Source organism: Vombatus ursinus, unplaced genomic scaffold (assembly GCF_900497805.2).
Source record: "Vombatus ursinus unplaced genomic scaffold, bare-nosed wombat genome assembly UNPS02014832.1, whole genome shotgun sequence".
NCBI lineage: Eukaryota > Metazoa > Chordata > Mammalia > Diprotodontia > Vombatidae > Vombatus > Vombatus ursinus.
The window spans coordinates 16,569,342-16,588,032 of record NW_020954610.1 but is presented as its reverse complement, the minus strand read 5'-3'; the positions used below and the strand labels follow the sequence as shown (position 1 = coordinate 16,588,032).

General features: G+C 36.4%; 1 protein-coding gene across 1 annotated transcript in view; it reads left to right on the top strand.

Moving 5' to 3' along the window:
- Window positions 1-18,691, top strand: part of SHOC1 (shortage in chiasmata 1) — a 116,671-nt gene that overhangs the window by 38,135 nt on the left and 59,845 nt on the right. The window contains exons 9-12 of the mRNA XM_027839174.1: window positions 6,492-6,620; window positions 7,474-7,650; window positions 15,448-15,552; window positions 17,750-17,940. Of these exons, the coding sequence (XP_027694975.1) occupies window positions 6,492-6,620; window positions 7,474-7,650; window positions 15,448-15,552; window positions 17,750-17,940 (602 nt within the window). The remainder of the gene's footprint in view (window positions 1-6,491; window positions 6,621-7,473; window positions 7,651-15,447; window positions 15,553-17,749; window positions 17,941-18,691) is intronic.

The window sequence follows — 18,691 nt, the reverse complement described above, 5'->3', positions numbered from 1 at the left end:
TGGCCAAGTGAAAGCAGTGACTTGCTTGAGCTTTCCCCCAAACCCTTCCAAATACCTGTAAAAAATGGCTCTAAACAAATTCTAGAGCAGCAGAATTCACAAAAAGACAAAGTGAAACAAATTTCCAACCCAAGACAATCTGGATGGTTGATTGGAAAGGTCTGTCATGCTGGGCTAGGAGAGGAACGCAGTTCAGTGTGGGCGTGCAGGCAAAGACCAGGCCTCAGCTAACCTGGAGCAGCCCTCAGAGAACTGAATTACAGGCAGCTGTAGTAGTTTCCAGACTTCTCAACCCATGAACTACAAAGACAAGTCAGAAGGTCATTAGGAAAAGTCTGTGACCTCGGTGAGAGAGAAGCTCGGTCCTAGCCCCACTCCCAGTACAGTGCCGGGCCAGTCGCTGCTTCTGGAACTTCTGGCTCACAGACTGAGGGGGAATTGAGTGGCTGATCAGAGGGGGATTGCAGGTATCTCTTTGCTGGTGATGAGGCAGGATTCTCTTGCTTTGCCCGTGCTTAGATCTGGGTCACAGTTCTGGGTGGTGGTCCTGGGTTGAGGAGTTCCAAGGCAGAAAGGAGTGCTTGTGGTCACTCATAGACCAGAGTACAAGCCAGGAAAGGAGTAAACACCTCACCTTTGATCGTATCACCGTGGAAGAAATGAAAATTTACAGGTCCCTAGAAGTATCTCTGAAAACAGCTGCACAAAACCCCCGAAGCCTGGGACTACATTCTCTACACTGGAAGCAGACTCCTACCTTAACAAAGAGTTTAAAACTTAAGTAATTGTCTGGGAACATGAGCAAACTGTGCGGAAAAAAAGTCAGAACATAGAGTCTTTCTTTGGTGACAAAGAAGATCAAAACATACAACCAGAAGAAGACAACAAAGTCAAAGCTCCCACATCCAAAGCCTCCAAGAAAAAATGTGAATCAGTCCCAGGCCATGGAAGAGCTCAAAAAGGATTTTGAGAAGCAAGTAGGAGAAGTAGAGGAAAAACTGGGAAGAGAAATGAGACTGATACAAGAAAATCATGAAAAACAAGTCAACAGCTTGCTAAAGGAGACCCAAAAAATACTGAAGAAAGTAACACCTTAAAAAAATAGCCTAACCCAAATGGCAAAAGAGATCCAAAAAGTCAATGAAGAGAAGAATGCCTTACAAAGCAGAATTGGCCAGAGGGAAAAGGAAGTCCAAAAGCTCACTTAAAGAAAATACTTCCTTAAAAATGAGAATGGAGCAAATGGAAGCTAGTGACTTTATGAGAAATCAAGACATTGTAAAACAAAACTAAAAGAATGAAAAAATAGAAGACAATGTGAAATATCTCATTGGAAAAACAACTGACCTGGAAAATAGATCCAGGAAAGAGAATTTAAAAATTATTGGACTATCTGAAAGCCATGATCAAAAAAAGAGCCTAGACATCATCTTTCAAGAAATTATCCAGGAAAACTGCCCTGATATTCCAGAACTAGAGGGCAAAATAGAAATTGAAAGAATCCACCAATCTCCTCCTGAAAGAGATCTCCAAAGAAAAACTCCTAGGAATATTGTAGCCAAATTACAGAATTCCCAGGTCAAAGAGAAAATATTACAAGCAGCCAGAAAGAAACAATTCAAGTATTGTGGAAACACAATCAGGATAACACACGATTTAGCTGCTTCTACATTAAGGGACCACAGGGCATGGAATATAATATTCCAGAGGGCAAAGGAGATAGGATTACAACCAAGAATCACCTACCCAGCAAAACGGAGTATAATTCTTCAGGGGGGGAAATGGACATTCAGTGAAATAGAGGACTTTCAAGCATTCTTGATGAAAAGATCAGAGCTGAATAGAAAATTTGACTTTCAAATAGAAGACTCAAGAGAAGCATGAAGAGGTAAACAGGAAAGAGAAATCATAAGGGACTTATTAAGGTTGAACTGTTTCCATTCCTACATGGAAAGATGACATGTGTAACTCATGAGACCTTTCTCAGTTTTAGGGTAGTTGGAGGGAAAAAAAATTATGTATATATAGATAGAGGGCACAGGGTGAGTTGAAGATGAAGGAGTACTATCTGGAGAATAAAATTAAGGGGTGACAGAGGATTATGCTGGGAGAAGGAGAAAGGGAGAGGTAAAATGGGGTAAATTATCTCACATAAAACAGACAAGAAAAGGCCTCTGCAGTGGAGGGGAAACAGGGGAAGGTGAGAGGGAATGAATGAATCTTATGCTCATCAGATTTGGCTTAAGGAGAGAATAACATACAATCTCAACTGGGAATGGAAATCTATCTTACCCTACAGGAAAATAGGGGGGAAGGGGACAAGAGAGCAGGGGGATGATAGAGAGGAGGGCAGACTGGGGGAAGGGGTATTCAGAAGCAAACACTTCTAAGGAAGGACAGGGTCAAAAGAGAGAATAGAATAAATGGGGGAGGGCAGGATAGGATGAAGGGAAATATAGTTAGTTTTCTACAACATGACTACTATGGAAGTTTTTTGCATGACTACACATGTATAACTTGTATCGAGTTGCTTGCCTTCTCAATGAGGGTGAGTGGAGAAGGAGGGAGAAAATTTGGAACCCAAAGTTTTAAAAACAAATGTTAAAAATTGTTTTCACATGCACCTAGGAAATAAGATATAAAGGCAATGGGGTATAGAAATCTATCCTGCCCTACAGGAAAATAGAAGAGGAAGGGGATAAGAGAAGGGAAGGGGGTGGAGATAGAAGTGAGGGCAGATTAGGGGAAGGGGTATTCAGAATGTATACCGTCTTGGGGTGGGGGGAGGGGGGAGATGGGGAGAAAATTTGGAACTCAAAATCTTATGGAAGTGAATGTTAAAAACTAAAAATAAATAAATTATGATAGAAAAAAAGAGCTAATTGTATCTACTACCTGGTTGTTAATAGGAAGCACATAGATGGGAATAGACAGACAGACAGATAGATTAGATAGATAGATAAAGATACATAGGTATATATAGATATATATATATATATAAAACACAAAGTACTTTGCAAACTTTAAAGTTATGTATTTTTAGAAATAAAATAAAGCTAGCTATTATTAGCTATTAAACAACATTACAGGCCAAAGAATTACTAACTATACCTTGGACACAATGTGTCGGCATTCCTGCCTCCTTGCTTTGGCTCACAATGCCTTAAATATAATAGATAGTTAATAGGTGTTGGATTGTGTCACCTAACATTTGGTCAGTACTAGCAAATAAGATGTATTCTAGAGGAAATTAATAATCATAGTTTTATGTTATGTTGCAACTCTAACAGTATGGATTTATTCAATTCAGAATATATTTATTGAACACCCAGGGAGCATGTGTAAGTGAAAAAAGTGAGTATCACCCAAAGATTGACAGATCATTACTTCTTGGCAGAGATATTGGGGGTTGCTAATCCTGGATTTAGAATAGTACAAATGAATACAGAAATGTCAGCATCAAAGTTAACAAAGTGTTTGTTGGAATATAGTGACAATAATATATCTCAACACTAACAGTTTATAGAAAGTGCTGGGGGGGGGGGGGGGGGGGGGGGGGGGGGGGGGGCAGCGAGGTAGCGCAGTGGATGGAGCACCGGCCCTAGAGTCAGGAGAACCTGAGTTTGAATTTGGCCTCAGACACATGGCACTTGCTGGCTTTGTGACCCTGAGCAAGTCACTTAACCCCATTGCCTGGCAAAAATAAAATAAATTAAAAATTAAAAAAAATAGAAAGTGCTGAGGTTATCACTTTAAGCTCATTATTGACATAATAAACTGAGGGCCTTTTTTTACTATGTTATACTTTTGCTTTATTACTGGCAATCAATCAGCAAACATTTATTAAACATCTGCTTGGTGCCAGGCATTGTAGTAAGCAGTTAAAGATAAAGACAAAAGTGAAAACAGTCCCTGTCCTCAAGGAGTTTACATTTCAGCCAGGGAATACAGCTTGTCCATATATTGATAGATACAAGATGATTTGGTGCTAATGGCACCTGGGACAGTCAGGAATGCCTCAGTGTAGAAAGTGGTACTTAAGCAAAGTCTTGAAAAAACTAAGGATTCTCAGAGATAAAGATTAAGAAGTACTGAATTTTAGGCATCAGGGACAGCCTGTGCAAACACATGGAGGTAAGAGATGGATTATTTTGTGTGAGGAATAGCAAAGTCACTTTGGCTAGACCACAGTATGCATAGGTGGGAAAGTAGGTTGGGGCCAGGTTATGGGGGGGTTTTAAATGGCAAACAGAAGGGTATGTAGGTATGTATGCATATATAAAAGCTGTATAAATCAAAACTTCTAAAGATGAAAGTATCTTTCTAAATTTGTTAAATACAACATCACTATTGAGAGATTACATTACCATCTAGTGACTGTAAGAGGAATTGCACCTATAGCATAGATAAAACAGTTATTTTAGATCTAACCAATTTTCCTATTAAATGTCGTCACTGGGATGATGACTTTTATGGAGAATGCTAATTTTTTTTCTTGGTGAGGCAGTTGGGGTTAAGTGACTTGCCCAGAGTCTCACAGCTAATAAGTGTTATGTATCTGAGGCCAAATTTGGACTCAGGTCCTTCTGACTCCAGGGTCAGTGCTCTATCGACTGCACCACCTAGCTGCCCCAAGAATGCTAATTATACACCCAAAAATAAACTTGGTGAAATTTATTTTTGAGAATATACATATGTAAAACTGAAATATTCATTATAGGATAAGTTACATAGTTCTATTTTAAATATTTCATTATTAATATATTTTTTAAATGACAAATACTATTAAGTATAACACTTTTAGCCAAAAATGTTTTCATGCCAAAAATTAGTTTTATATCACCTAAATATCAGCACCATATTATAGTAATACAGTGTGTCATATTTCTTTTGAATTCTCCCTCATTGTATCTAGCATAGCTACAAACACTGTAGGTAAAATATGGATTATAGATCTAAAAGAGACAGTAGAGTCCATTTAGTCCAACTCTCTTCCTTGACACCTGAGCAAATAGATGCCCAGGAGAACTTAAATGACTTGCGTAAGGGACAAGATTTGAACCCAGCTCCTCCCCTATTATAGAAATATAACGAATCTTAGAAATCTTTCAGTTCAATCTCCCATTTTAAAGATGAAGAAACTGAGGCTCACAGAGATTACTTGCTTAATATCCCATAGCTAGTTATTTCCAAAACTAGAGCTAGAAGTCATAACATAATCCATCACCCTTCATTCTATGTTACCTCAGTCTTCTAATTTCAGATCCAACTTTATTCACCTTGCTGCTATCGTATGCCAAAGTTTGTATGTTGATTTAATTTGGAACATCTTATGATATTCACAGATTTTCCTGACCTTCTACAATAGATATTGGTACATAAACTGAAATTATCTTCATGATAGTATTTTTGCAAGTATTTATCATGAAAGTAACAAGGCAGTATGTATAATTATCCCATGAAATGAGGGTTCTTGTTGCCTTTGGGTGCATGATAAAATCAAGTGCTTTATTTGCTTCTCCAAGGAAAACCCATGAGCAATCTTTCTGTTTAGCTATAACGTCATTTTGTCCTTTAGTTTAATTTATAATGAGAAAGTCAGTATCGGTATGATTCACTTCCTCTAGTAATATATCCATTCATTGGACAAAGAGTTCACATTTAGAGCAGTTAGCATTTACATAGTAATTTATATTGTCTTAGCACCTTCTGCCCCTTTTTCCTGTCTTTTTTTTTTTTTTTTTACCATTACCACAGAAGCAAATAGGGTTACTTAGGCTGAAAACTATTTTATCTTTTCCTTTGTTTCATGAGTTGCCATGAAGGGTATAGTGTTTAGAGTACTGGGCCTGGAGTCAGGACGATCTAAGTTCAAATGTGAACTTAGATATTTACTAGCTATGTGACCCTGGGCAAGTCACTTAACCTCTGTCTCAGTTTCCTCAACTATAAGATGAGGATAATAATAACATCTACCTCTGAGGGTTTTTGTGAGGATCAAATGAGAGTATTTGTAAAGTGCTTAGCACATTGATTGGCACATAATAGGTGCTATATAAATGTTTATTCCCTCCCCTTCTCCATAAGCAAAGAAGTCTTATTGTCTAGCTGCTAGTGATTGTCCAACTAATTGTCCAGCCTGCTAGTGATAAGCCTCTCCATACTTAACTAGACTGGACTCCAGAAAGCAAACACGATTTTTCACAATCACAGAGGCTGTTGCTAGAAGTATTTCCAGCATGGTGGAACCTATCAGAACTTGAGCTTTGCTGGCCTAGCTCTTGAGAACTAGCCACCCCTTCTCCATAATGAAACATCCGAGTTTTACTTCATTACTGCTTGAGAAATACTCATTGAGTTGAATTTAATATTCATGAATTTTAATGATCTTGGAAGGGTTATAATCTTTTGATAAAAAGTATTGCTTATTTAAGTGATTTATGTATGACATGAGTTTTTCCTGAACAACATACAAATTTACTGTGTTTTAGAATCCAGAATGCAAAGCAAAGAGTATACTCTGACTCTTGAAGAAGAGAATTCTACTGTTTGTAGAGAGCTGTCCCCTGAGAAAAATCAAGAAAAGGAGATGAATAATGTCACTGAAGTTCAAGCAACTGGTGTGTTATAAATTTTAAAGTTTATTTAACCTTAAAGTACTTCACTAGGATGGCCAAGACTACCTTTATTTATCATGTCTACCACTTTCCTTCATTTGGTTCAGCTCTGCCTAGTCAAAGTCCCTTTCATCTATTCACTGTTAGCACCTTCAAGCTTTCTCTTCAGTTGTTCTTTATGCCTGGAATGCCATCCCACCAACTCATCTCTCTCCTATCATTTAAACACATTCCTACATTTGTCCTAGAAAATAAAACCATTAGTTGCCTCTGCTAATTTTGGAAATGAAATTTCATGGCTGTTCTGTCTTATCGTTTACCCTTGATTTGTGTTTGGTTAAAATAACTTACTATTGGTTCACAGTATCAGATTAAGATTATTATTCTGTTATCCATGTCACAGTACCTATCTTAGATTTTAAATATATAGGAGAGGGCAGATAATAAGACTATATAATAATCTTTGTACAGTGCTATGTGGAATTAGATAATTAGTAAATGCATTCTAAGAATATGATAATTATTCTGTTGTAAACCTATCTATAACTAATTTAGATTCGGGGTTTTTTTCTTCATAATCCTGAATTATTGTAGAAAATATACTTCTCATAAAAGAAGTCTCTCATGGTCCCTCGCCTAGAGAAAATTAAGGTCTCATAAAAGAAGTCTCTCACGGTCCCTTGAGGGCTTTCATGGTCCCTTGCCTAGAGAAAATTAAGATTTCAAGGACAAGAATATTGATGGTATCATGATGAGTTTTTTGAAAAGTAATATAGTTTTTTAGTTGATCAACAAGAGAGTAGCACCTATCTAACAAGTACCAACCCCTGACTTTTCCACTTTTGTTTTTTGCCAGATAGCCAGTGCCAGGCATACAGTGTCTTAGAAGCGATAGCTACTCCTTTATTGAAAAAACTTGCTTGCCATGATAATCTTCCTACATCAGACTGGAAATTTGCCTGTCTTGGCTTTGACCAAACGAGATTTTTCTTAAAGGAGCAAGAAAAAATGATAAATGACATTTTTCTTCAAGGTGAGTGAAAGTATAAGCTATATTCCTTTAAATATACAGATAGATGCTTATATATACAGTATATATACATTAGTAAGGTTACTTTATCTACCAATAACTTCAGTGTTTCATAAATTTCTATAACTGAAAAATCCACCAACTAGTGGCCAACCTAGAATTCTAGGTTGATCCTCAGATAGCAGACGTGCCACTTATTGTCAGGCCTATACTTAAAGCCTTTGTAGTGCCAGAGAGTTTGTAGTCAGAGAATTTGGAGTCAGAGAAACTGGATTCTAATCCCGGTTCTGCCATTTACCTACCTGTGGGATCTTGGGCAAGTCCCTTAACCTCTTTGGGACTCAGTAACCATTTGTATAAGATGAGAGTATTAGACTAAATAACCTTATAGGTTTCTTCTAAATCTAAATCTGTGCTCCTCTGATTGTATGTATATATGCATGTACATCTAGAATAACTAATACTTATAGAGTGCCTTAAGGGGTGTGTGTGTGTGTGTGTGTGTGTGTGTATGTGTGTGTGTGTGTGTGTGCTTTATCAACTGTATATAGTTGCATATAGTTCTAATTTTTTTAGAGAAGTGTTGCATATATTACCTATAGTTCATGAAGGCACAATCCTGGTTAAGCCTAGTGATACTAGAACATCAGCCATCCACCAAGCTGCAGAATGAAGAGAAGGTAAAACCGCTCAACTCTTAACTTTGCTTCTTTTTTCTTTTGACCAAGGAGAATAACCTTTGAACTGGAAAGGGTGGAAGAAAAATAGCTAACAGGGAGCTGAAATCCCATGTTTACAAGGCAGTAGTAAGAGAATTGTCTGCTCTAGACATGTTCAAGTCACCTGGTCCAGACAGATTACATTCTATGATACTGAAAGAACTGGTGGATGTGACTGCTGAGATGCTATTGTAGCTATTAGTTAGCAGTCTCTGAAGCACCAGGAGAACAAGACAGGGGCTGCAATACCGAAGATAGGAAAATGTCCTGATTTTCAAGAAAGACAATGGAATGTATAGATTTTCAGCTAATGAGCTTGATGATAGTTTCTGGAAAAAATTCTAGAATGTATTATTAAAGAAATGGTTAGTGAATATTTAGAAGCGGAAACTTCTCCCATATTGAACACATCAGAACAACTTGGGGATAAGATCTACTACTACCAAAGGTCCCTTCTTCCATTGCTTTCCCCCTCTGCCTTGCCCCAGGTCATTCCATAACCCATAGAGGTCAGTTCAGTAGCTGAAAGACCTGCTATCACTGGGAGTTCCTTGAGTCTTTGCCTTCCCGCTTCAACAGTCACAGCCATTCAAAAACCATCTAAGTTGTTTGACTATTCCCACAGCTTAGATGAAATGGGAGTCACCAACTTTATTCCTTTTGGTGAGATAGAGGAACATCTGCCCTGCCACTACATCTTAAGTTCCTTTAGGCTTTACCATCTACCCTGCCACTAGGTCCTGCAAACCCATAATACTGTTATTTGATCGAATGATTTGATCTAAGGTCTTATCATCCATCTACCCCATTGCTGCATTCTTAGGACTTCCAGCACTTTCCATTCCCTAGTAGCTGAACTTTGTTTTCTGTGTTGTTTTCCCCAGTAAATGTATGAGTGGTTTGACAGTAGAGGCTCAATTTTTCTATGTGTCCTTTGCATTTAATGCCATGCATGGTGCATAGTAAATGTTTAGCAAATGCTTTTTTTTAAACCTCTTTTATTTTGTGAATTAAAATTTATTTTTTCCATTAACAGCATTTATTTCCCTCCACTCACCCTCCACTGAAAAAAGAAAAACAAAACCCATGTAACAAATATGCAAAATCAAACAAAACAAAATCCCACGTTGTCCATGTCCAAAAAAATTTATGTCTTATTCTACATAATAAATCTCTCATCTTTATGTCAGGAGGTAGGTATTATACTTTATCATTCATCCTCTGGAATCACAGTTGATCATTGCGTTGATTAGATATTCTATGTCTTCCAATGTTACTCCTTTTCACATTGTTGTTATTGTATAAATTTCCCTCATGGTTCTGATCACTTCACTCTACATCATTTCATAAAATTATTCCCAAGTTTCTCTAAAACCATCCCCATCATCGTTTCTTACAGCACAATAATATTCCATTACATTCATATACCATACTTTGTACTTTGATGGGCATCCCTGTAGTTTCCAGTTCTTTGTCACTACAGAAAGAGTTGCTATAAATATTTTTGTCTGTATGGGTCCTTATCTTCTCCCTTTGGGGTATAGACCTATTAGGGCGTAGTTCCAAATTGCTTTCCAGAAAGGTGGGTCAACTCACAGTTTTACAAACAGTACATTAATGTGCCAGTTTCCCCATACCCTCTCCAACATTCATTATTCTCCTTTTTTGTCAATTTTCCCAATCTGATGAGTGTGAGATAGCACCACCTTTCCATATAGCTACAGGTAGCTTGGATATCTTCCTTTGAAATTGCTTTTAAGATCCTTTGAGCATGGCTCTAATTTGCATCAGTTCCTCATATATCTCGGACATGAGACCTACATCAGAGAAATTTGCTACAAAGATTTTTTTTCCCAATTAACTGTTTCCTTTCTAATCTAAGTTGCACTGATTTTATTTATCCAAACCTTTTTAAATTTATGTAATCAAAATTGTCCACTTTTACTTCTTGTGATCTTCTCTATCCCTTGTTTGGTCCTGGGTTCTTCCCCACTTCATTGATCTAAAAAGTAAATCCCAATTAAAAATCAATATAGAAATTCTGAAAATCAAAAAAATATTCACTCAAAAACACTAAAAAACAAACAAACAAAAAGTAGTGTTCAATAAGCCCAAGAGCATAAGCTACGTGGGATGAACTCCCTATTTTACAAAAATTACTAGAGAAATTGGAAAACATTTTGGCAGAAATTTGTTTTAGATCACATCTTATACCATGCTTGTCACCTGTGATCCTGGGGGGACCCATTCCCAAAAGGAAGTTTGCCTACTAAGGATTTACACAGACTGGTATCAATCCTGGAGAAGGACTGATCCCAAAGAGAGGAGTCAGTCTTTTCTCATACTTCTGGCTCTTTATCTCCCAACACTAGAGTTCTGGGGAAAAGCCCTTAAACATGCCTTGTCCCTGGGGTCTCCCCTAAAAAGATTAACAAAGCTCTCTTCTAGAAAAGGTACTCAACGTACAACATAGATAGAAGATAGCTGTATATTTCTTCTTATTGTTCAGTCATGTCTGACTCTTCATGATTCCATATAGAATTTTCTTGGCAAAGATACTGGAGTGTTTTCTCCAGTGGATTAAGGCAAACAGAGGTTAAGAAAATGACTTGCCTAGGATCACACAGCTAGTAAGTGTCTGAGGCTATATTTGAATTCAGATCTTTCTGACTTCAGGCCCAGTTTTCTATCCATTGAGCCACATAGCTGCTATATTTCTTTTACCACTGAAGAAATGTCTAAAACTCATAAACACACATTAACAAATATCTAAAACATGAAATAATAGTTGATCGCTTATTACACTCTCTGAAAGATAAAGGTATTTGGAGCTACTGAAGTGATATTTCACTTTTGTCTCTGACCAGCACTGTCTCTGCAGCTCACAAGTCCAACACTCTAGGCAAGCCAGGGGATAACTTGGACTCTCTTAGTCTTTCCAGCCGTATCATCCCCCTGGTGGAAGTACACCTTCTCTTCTGAAAAACAGTGTAGTTGCAGGAAGCATCTCTTGCTAGGCTTCAGCACTGACTCATCACGCTCATGAGGTAATAGCCAAGCCTAAAAACATCTATTTCTCAGTGACCTGTACTCATCCGACGAACAAAAAGAAAATACAGTCAGGGACTTAAAATTCAATCCCAGACTTGACAAAGCATGCACATGTATTCTTATTGCCACATGCTTGCAGACACCAGTGGTCACTGGAGGTGGGAAAGAGAAATCCAAGGGAGAGTCTCAAACAATGTCTTCAGAATTAAAGAAGACAAAGGGAGAGACAAAGCCTTTATCCTCCCCTTTTATAGCCTAAGTGGGTGATTTTAACTGGCTCAGTTATCAGTCATCTTTAACACAAGCTTTCCCCCATATCAATCATGGCACCCAAAAAGAGGTAATTTCAGCATCCCAAAATGTAAGCTAGAGCATATGTCCAGCCTCATGGAGCCTGAGCATGCAGCCTAGATCCTTGGGAGGTGTCCCATTCCAGCAAATTGGGAGGAAAGGGAGCATATCTCCTAATTATACCTATTAAAAGCTCAAAAATGTATATACTACCCAAATATAAAGGCTCTCACAATTTTAAAAAATTAGAGAATTAAATCACATACCACAGTTATGGCTAAGATGAAAATTCTTAAGCAATCAAGTATTAGAGAAGATTGCAGATGATGAAATGGATAATTCCATTTTTAGTTATATGAAATTGAAGAGCTTTTGCACAAACAAAATCAGTGCAGCAAGAATAAAAAGAAAAATGTGAATTGAGAAGAAAAATCTTTGCATCAAATATCTCTAATAAGAGTCTAATACCCAGATGATACAGTAGATAGAACACCCCAGGCCTGGAGTCAGTTCAAATCCAGCCTCAGACACTTACTAGCTGTGTGGCACAGGCAAGTCACTTAACTTCTTTTGCTTCAGTTTCCTCATCTGAAAAATAGGGATAACAATAGCACCTACTTCCCCACGTTGTTGTTAGGTTCAAATGAGATATCTGTTAAGCACTTAGCAGTGGCACATAGAAAGCACTATATAAATGTTACCTTTTATTATTATTATTAGAATGAGTGGTAATATATAAGAACAAGATTCATTCCTCTAGTTGCTAAGTGGTTAAAAGGTATGAACAAACAGTTCTCAAAAGAAGGACTACAAATTATTAGCAGTTATTTTAAATTTCTCCAAATCACTAACAAATACAAATCAAAACAACTCTGAGGTTTTACTTCATACTCAGCAAATTAGCAAAGATGAAAAAAGTTGGAAATGATGTTGGAAGTACTGTGAGATAATAGGCGTACTAACTTGCCATTGTCAGAGCTGTAGTCCAAATACTTTGGAAAGCAGTTTGAAATCACATTTTTAAAAAGTTATTAAAATGTCTGTCTTTGACATAGGAATGCCAGTGCCCCAAAGAGGTTAAAGACAGAAATTAAGGTGAGGGGTGTGGGTGTGTATGTGTGTGCATGTGTGCATATATGTATATATTTATACATACACAACATACTTATACACACGTATATGCGTAAAATATTCATAGCAGCAGTTTTTCTGATAGCAAAGAATTGTAAACAAAGTAGATCCCCATTATTTGAAGAATGGCTAAATAAATTGTGAGACATGCATGTAATAGAATATTACTGTGCTGTAAGAAACCATGAATAGTAAGATTTTCAAGCAGCCTGGAAAGACACATGAACTTACTTGGAGTGAAATAAGTAGCCAGAAAAACAATATATCTAATGACTACAACAATGTAAAAAGAACCAAAAACCAAAACTGAGTGTTATATAATAGTAGTATCTAAGAATGGCCTTTGGAGAAGGATTGAGAAAATGCATCTCTCTTTTTTCTTTTAAGAGGTGAGATACTATGACTGTGGAATATTGCATATATATGCTGAGACAGAATTGATATGTTATTTGGTTTTGCAGAATTGCTTTTTTGTCTTTCTAAATCTTTGTTACAAGGGATGAATTTCTGGGGAGGGGAGGTAGGAAGTCTATATTCAGGAATAAAGATGACAAAAAAATCAATAAAAATAAGATGTTTAAACAGAATATATCTATAATTTTACTTGGAATAAAAGTTTAGCTCATGAGCTAGGGTTACTCCACACTCTTCACATTTTTGAGGATTAAAACAACAGTCCTGGAGCAGCTAGGTGGCACTGTGGATAGAACACAGGCCCTGAAGTCTGGAGGACCTGAGTTCAAATCCAGCTTCAGACCAAATACTTGACACTTACTAGCTGTGTGACCCTGGGCAAGTCACTTAACCCCAATTGCCTAACAATAAAAAAAAAACCACAACAGTCTTAAGACACCTCTCTTATCCTATACACCCAAAGATCAGTAACAGCTCAGCAGTTACATCTGTGAGGGTTTCTTTAAGCACTGTAATTCACCCAAGTCTTCTTACTTGAATAGATTAAGAGCAACTAAATGCTTTTATCATCTCATTTATCTTGAGTTTCATTCTGAGGTGACCATTTTTGTTCTGTCCTTTCTAATCAAGAGATCATTCTCCTTGCAACAGAAGAGAAGAACAAAATAAAAGGTCTGAGTTAGTCTGTTTTCTCACTGTCATCTGTTATTATCATCATCTCTTCTAACTCTGAAGTCTTCTTTGATCTTTCTCTTGCTCTCAATATAGTTTTAAAAAAAAAGCTGTTGAAATATCAAAGAAAATAGAAAATCTCAATTACCAGAAGACTACTCTTTATGAAAAGAAAGAAGACTGCAACAGAAGCAGAACATTATCTATTAATATAATTTAATGTGATTTCTACTGCTCACAGATTTGGGATTATTTTAATATAGACTGAGTTTTTGAAGGTTTGTAGAGTTATAGAGCACAGTGGTAATTGTCATACTAAACACAGGGCCAAGTGCCGCTTAAATATAATAGTACAACTGGGTCCTCTCTTCTCCAGCTTTCTAACCCTAGCGGCAGAGACTAACTTAACCCCTACTTATAGACTCCATCCTGCCACAGGTACTAGAGTCAAGCCTATTTACTGGCTAGATTTCATTCTCAAAGACCAAGCCTTAAACACAATTCACTCTTGGAGACCTTAGATTGGACAACAGTAAGTCCCTGCCCAAGCACCACTTAATGGTTCTTTTTGGGGCCCTCCAGGCTCTGAGTGAATGTAAATAGTAATTGTTTTTCTTTTGGCCAGCAACCCTAAGGGCTTTCCCTTCTCAGTTTGATTTTTTTTTTTTTTTATTAAAGGGGCCCTTCCTTGACTCACTTCTTAAATAGGTCTATTCACTGAATGGGTGTTACCTCACTCAAAGTGAGAACCTGAAAAGACCTTAGCTTAAAAAGACCAGGGTCTCCCATTGCATCCTGGTCCATCTCAGGTCATCCTGATGAAGATATGGCCACTGGACCCAGATGGCTCTGAAGGAGAAAGTGAGGTTGGTGACCTTACACTGCCCTCCCTCACTCAAATCAAAGTCAATTGTAAGTCATATCATCAGCTCCCTGATGTGATGGTCCTCATTGAGAACAAAGGACAAACACAACAACAATCCCCAACTTTATCAAGTGAGTATAGCTGCTGACTTGATTCTTATCACTGTATCCAGGATTCTCAGGAACTAGCTTCCTTCCTTATTTTTCAGCCCTTTAATAATTGAATTTTCTACCCCTAACTCCCATTCTCTCTGTGACTGAATGTCACTTCTGTCAATCATTTGCCTTCTTAAGCCTAACTATGGCTAGTGGTATTGTGTATTCTACCTTTCATTTATCACTTTCTCTAATTAGGGACCTACTTGCAGATTCCAGTCACTGCTTCCATATTCCTAAAATAGCAGATCCCTGGCTAACCCTTTGCATTTTCCTAGGTAGCTAGCTGGTCTGGACCTGTGATCCAACCCAACCACTTAAGCCCTACTTATCTCTTTATATCCCTCTTTTTTGAACAACAAAGGCTCATTTGACATTTTAATTTTTCAATTGGCTTGGGAAGAATTAGGAAGTATATATTTTAGAAACAGCATGTATGTAAGATTTAAGCATTTATATGTGTGTTCTAACATGTATATATAAACATATTTTTTTTATTTAGATAAAAATGATGAAAGAGAAGTAATATTGAAACAAGCAGCACTGGTCCATCTGTTGGTAACAGTTCGAGATCTTCTCTTAATGTGTACCTTGGACACAGCATTGGGTTAGTTGAAAAGTAATTCATTTCTTCATTTTTTACCTTATCCAAGTAAGACATCTTTTAACCCAGAAGTATCATTTAAAATGTCCTCATTTTATTGAAATGTGGATATTTTCCAGGAAATTTTGTAACACTTTCTTAATATAATCTATATTTTGTTTGTATTTCTAAAACTACTAAAAATAGACATTTGTATGTTATTCTTTTAATTGTATTTGAATTGGCTAACATTTTTAAATGAAAAATATTATATCTAATAATTTGAATCACAAAAGAGCCCAAGGAAGTCCCTAAGCCAAAGGTGAATATATAGAAGCATACATTTATAATTTTCATGCTGGCTTTTAACAGCTAACATTAATATTTTGCCTTACAAATTGAGCCAACAAGAATTTACTAAGCATACTAGAACTACAAAGGTAAAACATAGTCCCTGTTCTCAAAGAGTTCACAATCTAATAGTAAAGACTACATACAAACAAGATATATATAAATTGGAAATGACCTAAGAAGGAAAGCACTGACATTAAGGGGGCTCAAGAAAGCCTTCTTACAGAAGGTAGAATTTTAGCTGTAAGAAATCAAGGCATTAGGAAATAGATATGAGGAATAAGAAAATTCCAGACATGGGGTATTTACAGTGAACATTCCTCCTTGTTTTTCCTTGAAAGATGGAATATTATGGTTCAAGGAAAAATGAGGAGGCAATTACAGATGTTTAATAAATATTTGTTGATTTGCTATTTATCATTTAGGTGGAGTATGCACAAAATATAGGCAATTTCCTATTTATCAAGTAACAATATCTTGATTTAGCCATATTTATGTTAATAATAGATTAGAGTATACATAATAGGAATGATAAAGCCAAATCATTTTTTACATTTCACACTACACAAAGAAGAATGTTTCTAAAATATCGAGACTATGAAACTGGTTTTACAGTGCTTTATACTGTTTACCCAGAGATTTTACGTGTATATATATATATATCTATATAGATACATATATTTCTCTCTCTATATATATATATTTTTAGGCAATTGGAGTTAAGTGACTTGCCCAGGGTCACACAGCTAGTAAGTATCAAGTGTTTGGTCTGAGGCCGGATTTGAACTCAGGTCCTCCTGACTTCAGGGCCAGTGCTCTATCCACTGTGCCACCTAGCTGCCCCATTTTAATAAATATGTTCTAATAAGGTATAAAATTTATATAAGGCATAATTTACAATAAAGTATGTAATGTAATTTATAATTTACTTTGCTTCACATCTAATGACTGTGATGCCAGCATGCCTCTAAATATAACCTAAGTTTTAAAAATAAATTAGAGCCAGGAATGGTGGCACATGCCTGAAATCCCTGCTGCTAGGCTACAGCTAGTGGATTGTTTGAGTTTCAGAGTTCTGAACTGCACTAAAAATAAAACTCATCCACTGACTACACTAAGTGGGGCATAAATATAGTGAGCCACAAGGATGAAAGGTGGAGCACTATGCTGCCTAAAGAGGGATGAATTGGCCCAAGTTGGAATCAGCACCTTAAAGTTGCTGTACCAATCAGCACTGGTGTTGGTTTTATTAGTATTTATTAGTAGTCACTGTACTTCTAGCCTGAGTGAGATGGGGAGACCCAGTCCCCAAAAATAATAGTAATAAAATAAATAAAAATAAATTAGAAAACAATATAATTCAAGAAAGTGATCAGATTAATTCTGAATTTACTGTCAGTAGGCTAGGCTGATTCCAATAATGAGTTGCTACTCAGATGTTTTCCTAAGGTTGTCCACAGGGCCCTAGGTGTAATACCTTTTTTTCTCCAGAATTCAGTTTTTCTCTAAAAATATGAAAGATTAAAGTACTATAGATGTGTTGCAATATGACTATAAATAAATTCTGTAAAAAATATGAAAGGATAGTTTAGGCATATAGGCTAGATACTCTCTTTAACTTACCTAATAGAATATTCCTCTCATAATTCTTTCCTTCGCCCAATTTTAGTTTGTTTTTTTTTCTTTAAGATGGACTAAGACATCTTTTTATACCTTCACTGTTTTCAAGTTTTCCATTAAAAATGAAAAATAATCACAAAAATTAAAGTAAACATCCAATGACTTTTGTTATTTTTTTCCTCTTAGTTTCCTGTTTGCTTGCTACAAAAAAGATTTATGTAATCATTCTTTTTCATTTGGTTTATAACAGGATATTTACTGAAAGCAAAAGATGTCTACAAAAGCATGCTAGGTTCCTGTTTGGATATTATTTGGAAACAGCTTGAGATTGTACAGTTTATCAGGAAGAAAAAGCCTGAAACCAACCACAAAGAACAACAATTATATTGTCTGATGTTACATTTGGTACAAACGAACAATACAGAAGAACATCGATTTAAGGTTAATAACTTCTATAAAATGTTCTTTAAGCAACTGCAATTCAAATTCAGATTGGCTGCCAACATTTCTTAGTTCAAATAATCAACTTATGAGACAAATTTTAAATTCACCTTTTAAATTAGGAAAGAGATTACTTAGAAGTGTTGTGAACTATTGAGGAAATTTAAGTACTGAAAGAAGTCACTTAATTCATATGAGAAATTTTCTTCCCATGACTTATTTTCTTCCCTAACTGACTTATTTTTCCATTTTGGCACAGAGTGACTTAGTGAAAATGTGGTTTGCATTCTAGGGCAATGTCATCATTTACAATGAAAAAAGAATGACTTTTACTCTCAGCATTTTTATTAGTTTCCTTATGTGGGATACAGAGTTGCATAAAAGAATCAGAATATTCCAGTGAGTACAAGTCTCATCAATGTCACTTATCAGCTGTGTGGCCATGAGGAAGATGCTCAACGCCTCTGAATTTCAGTTTTCTCATCTGTAAAATGCAGAGAATAAAACTTATATTAGCAACTTCAATTGGATTGTTATGAGGAAAGAGCTTTTTAAGTTACAAAGTGCCACATTAATATGAGAAGTTGTTATTCAAATTACTTCTACACTTTATGGTTACCCAAGTATCTTACACATGTAATTTCATTCAGTCCTCAAAACTCTATGCATCAGGTAGTGCAGATATCATCCATATTTTACAGATGATGAACCAGATGACACAAAATTAAATAACCTTGCCCAATGTCAGTCA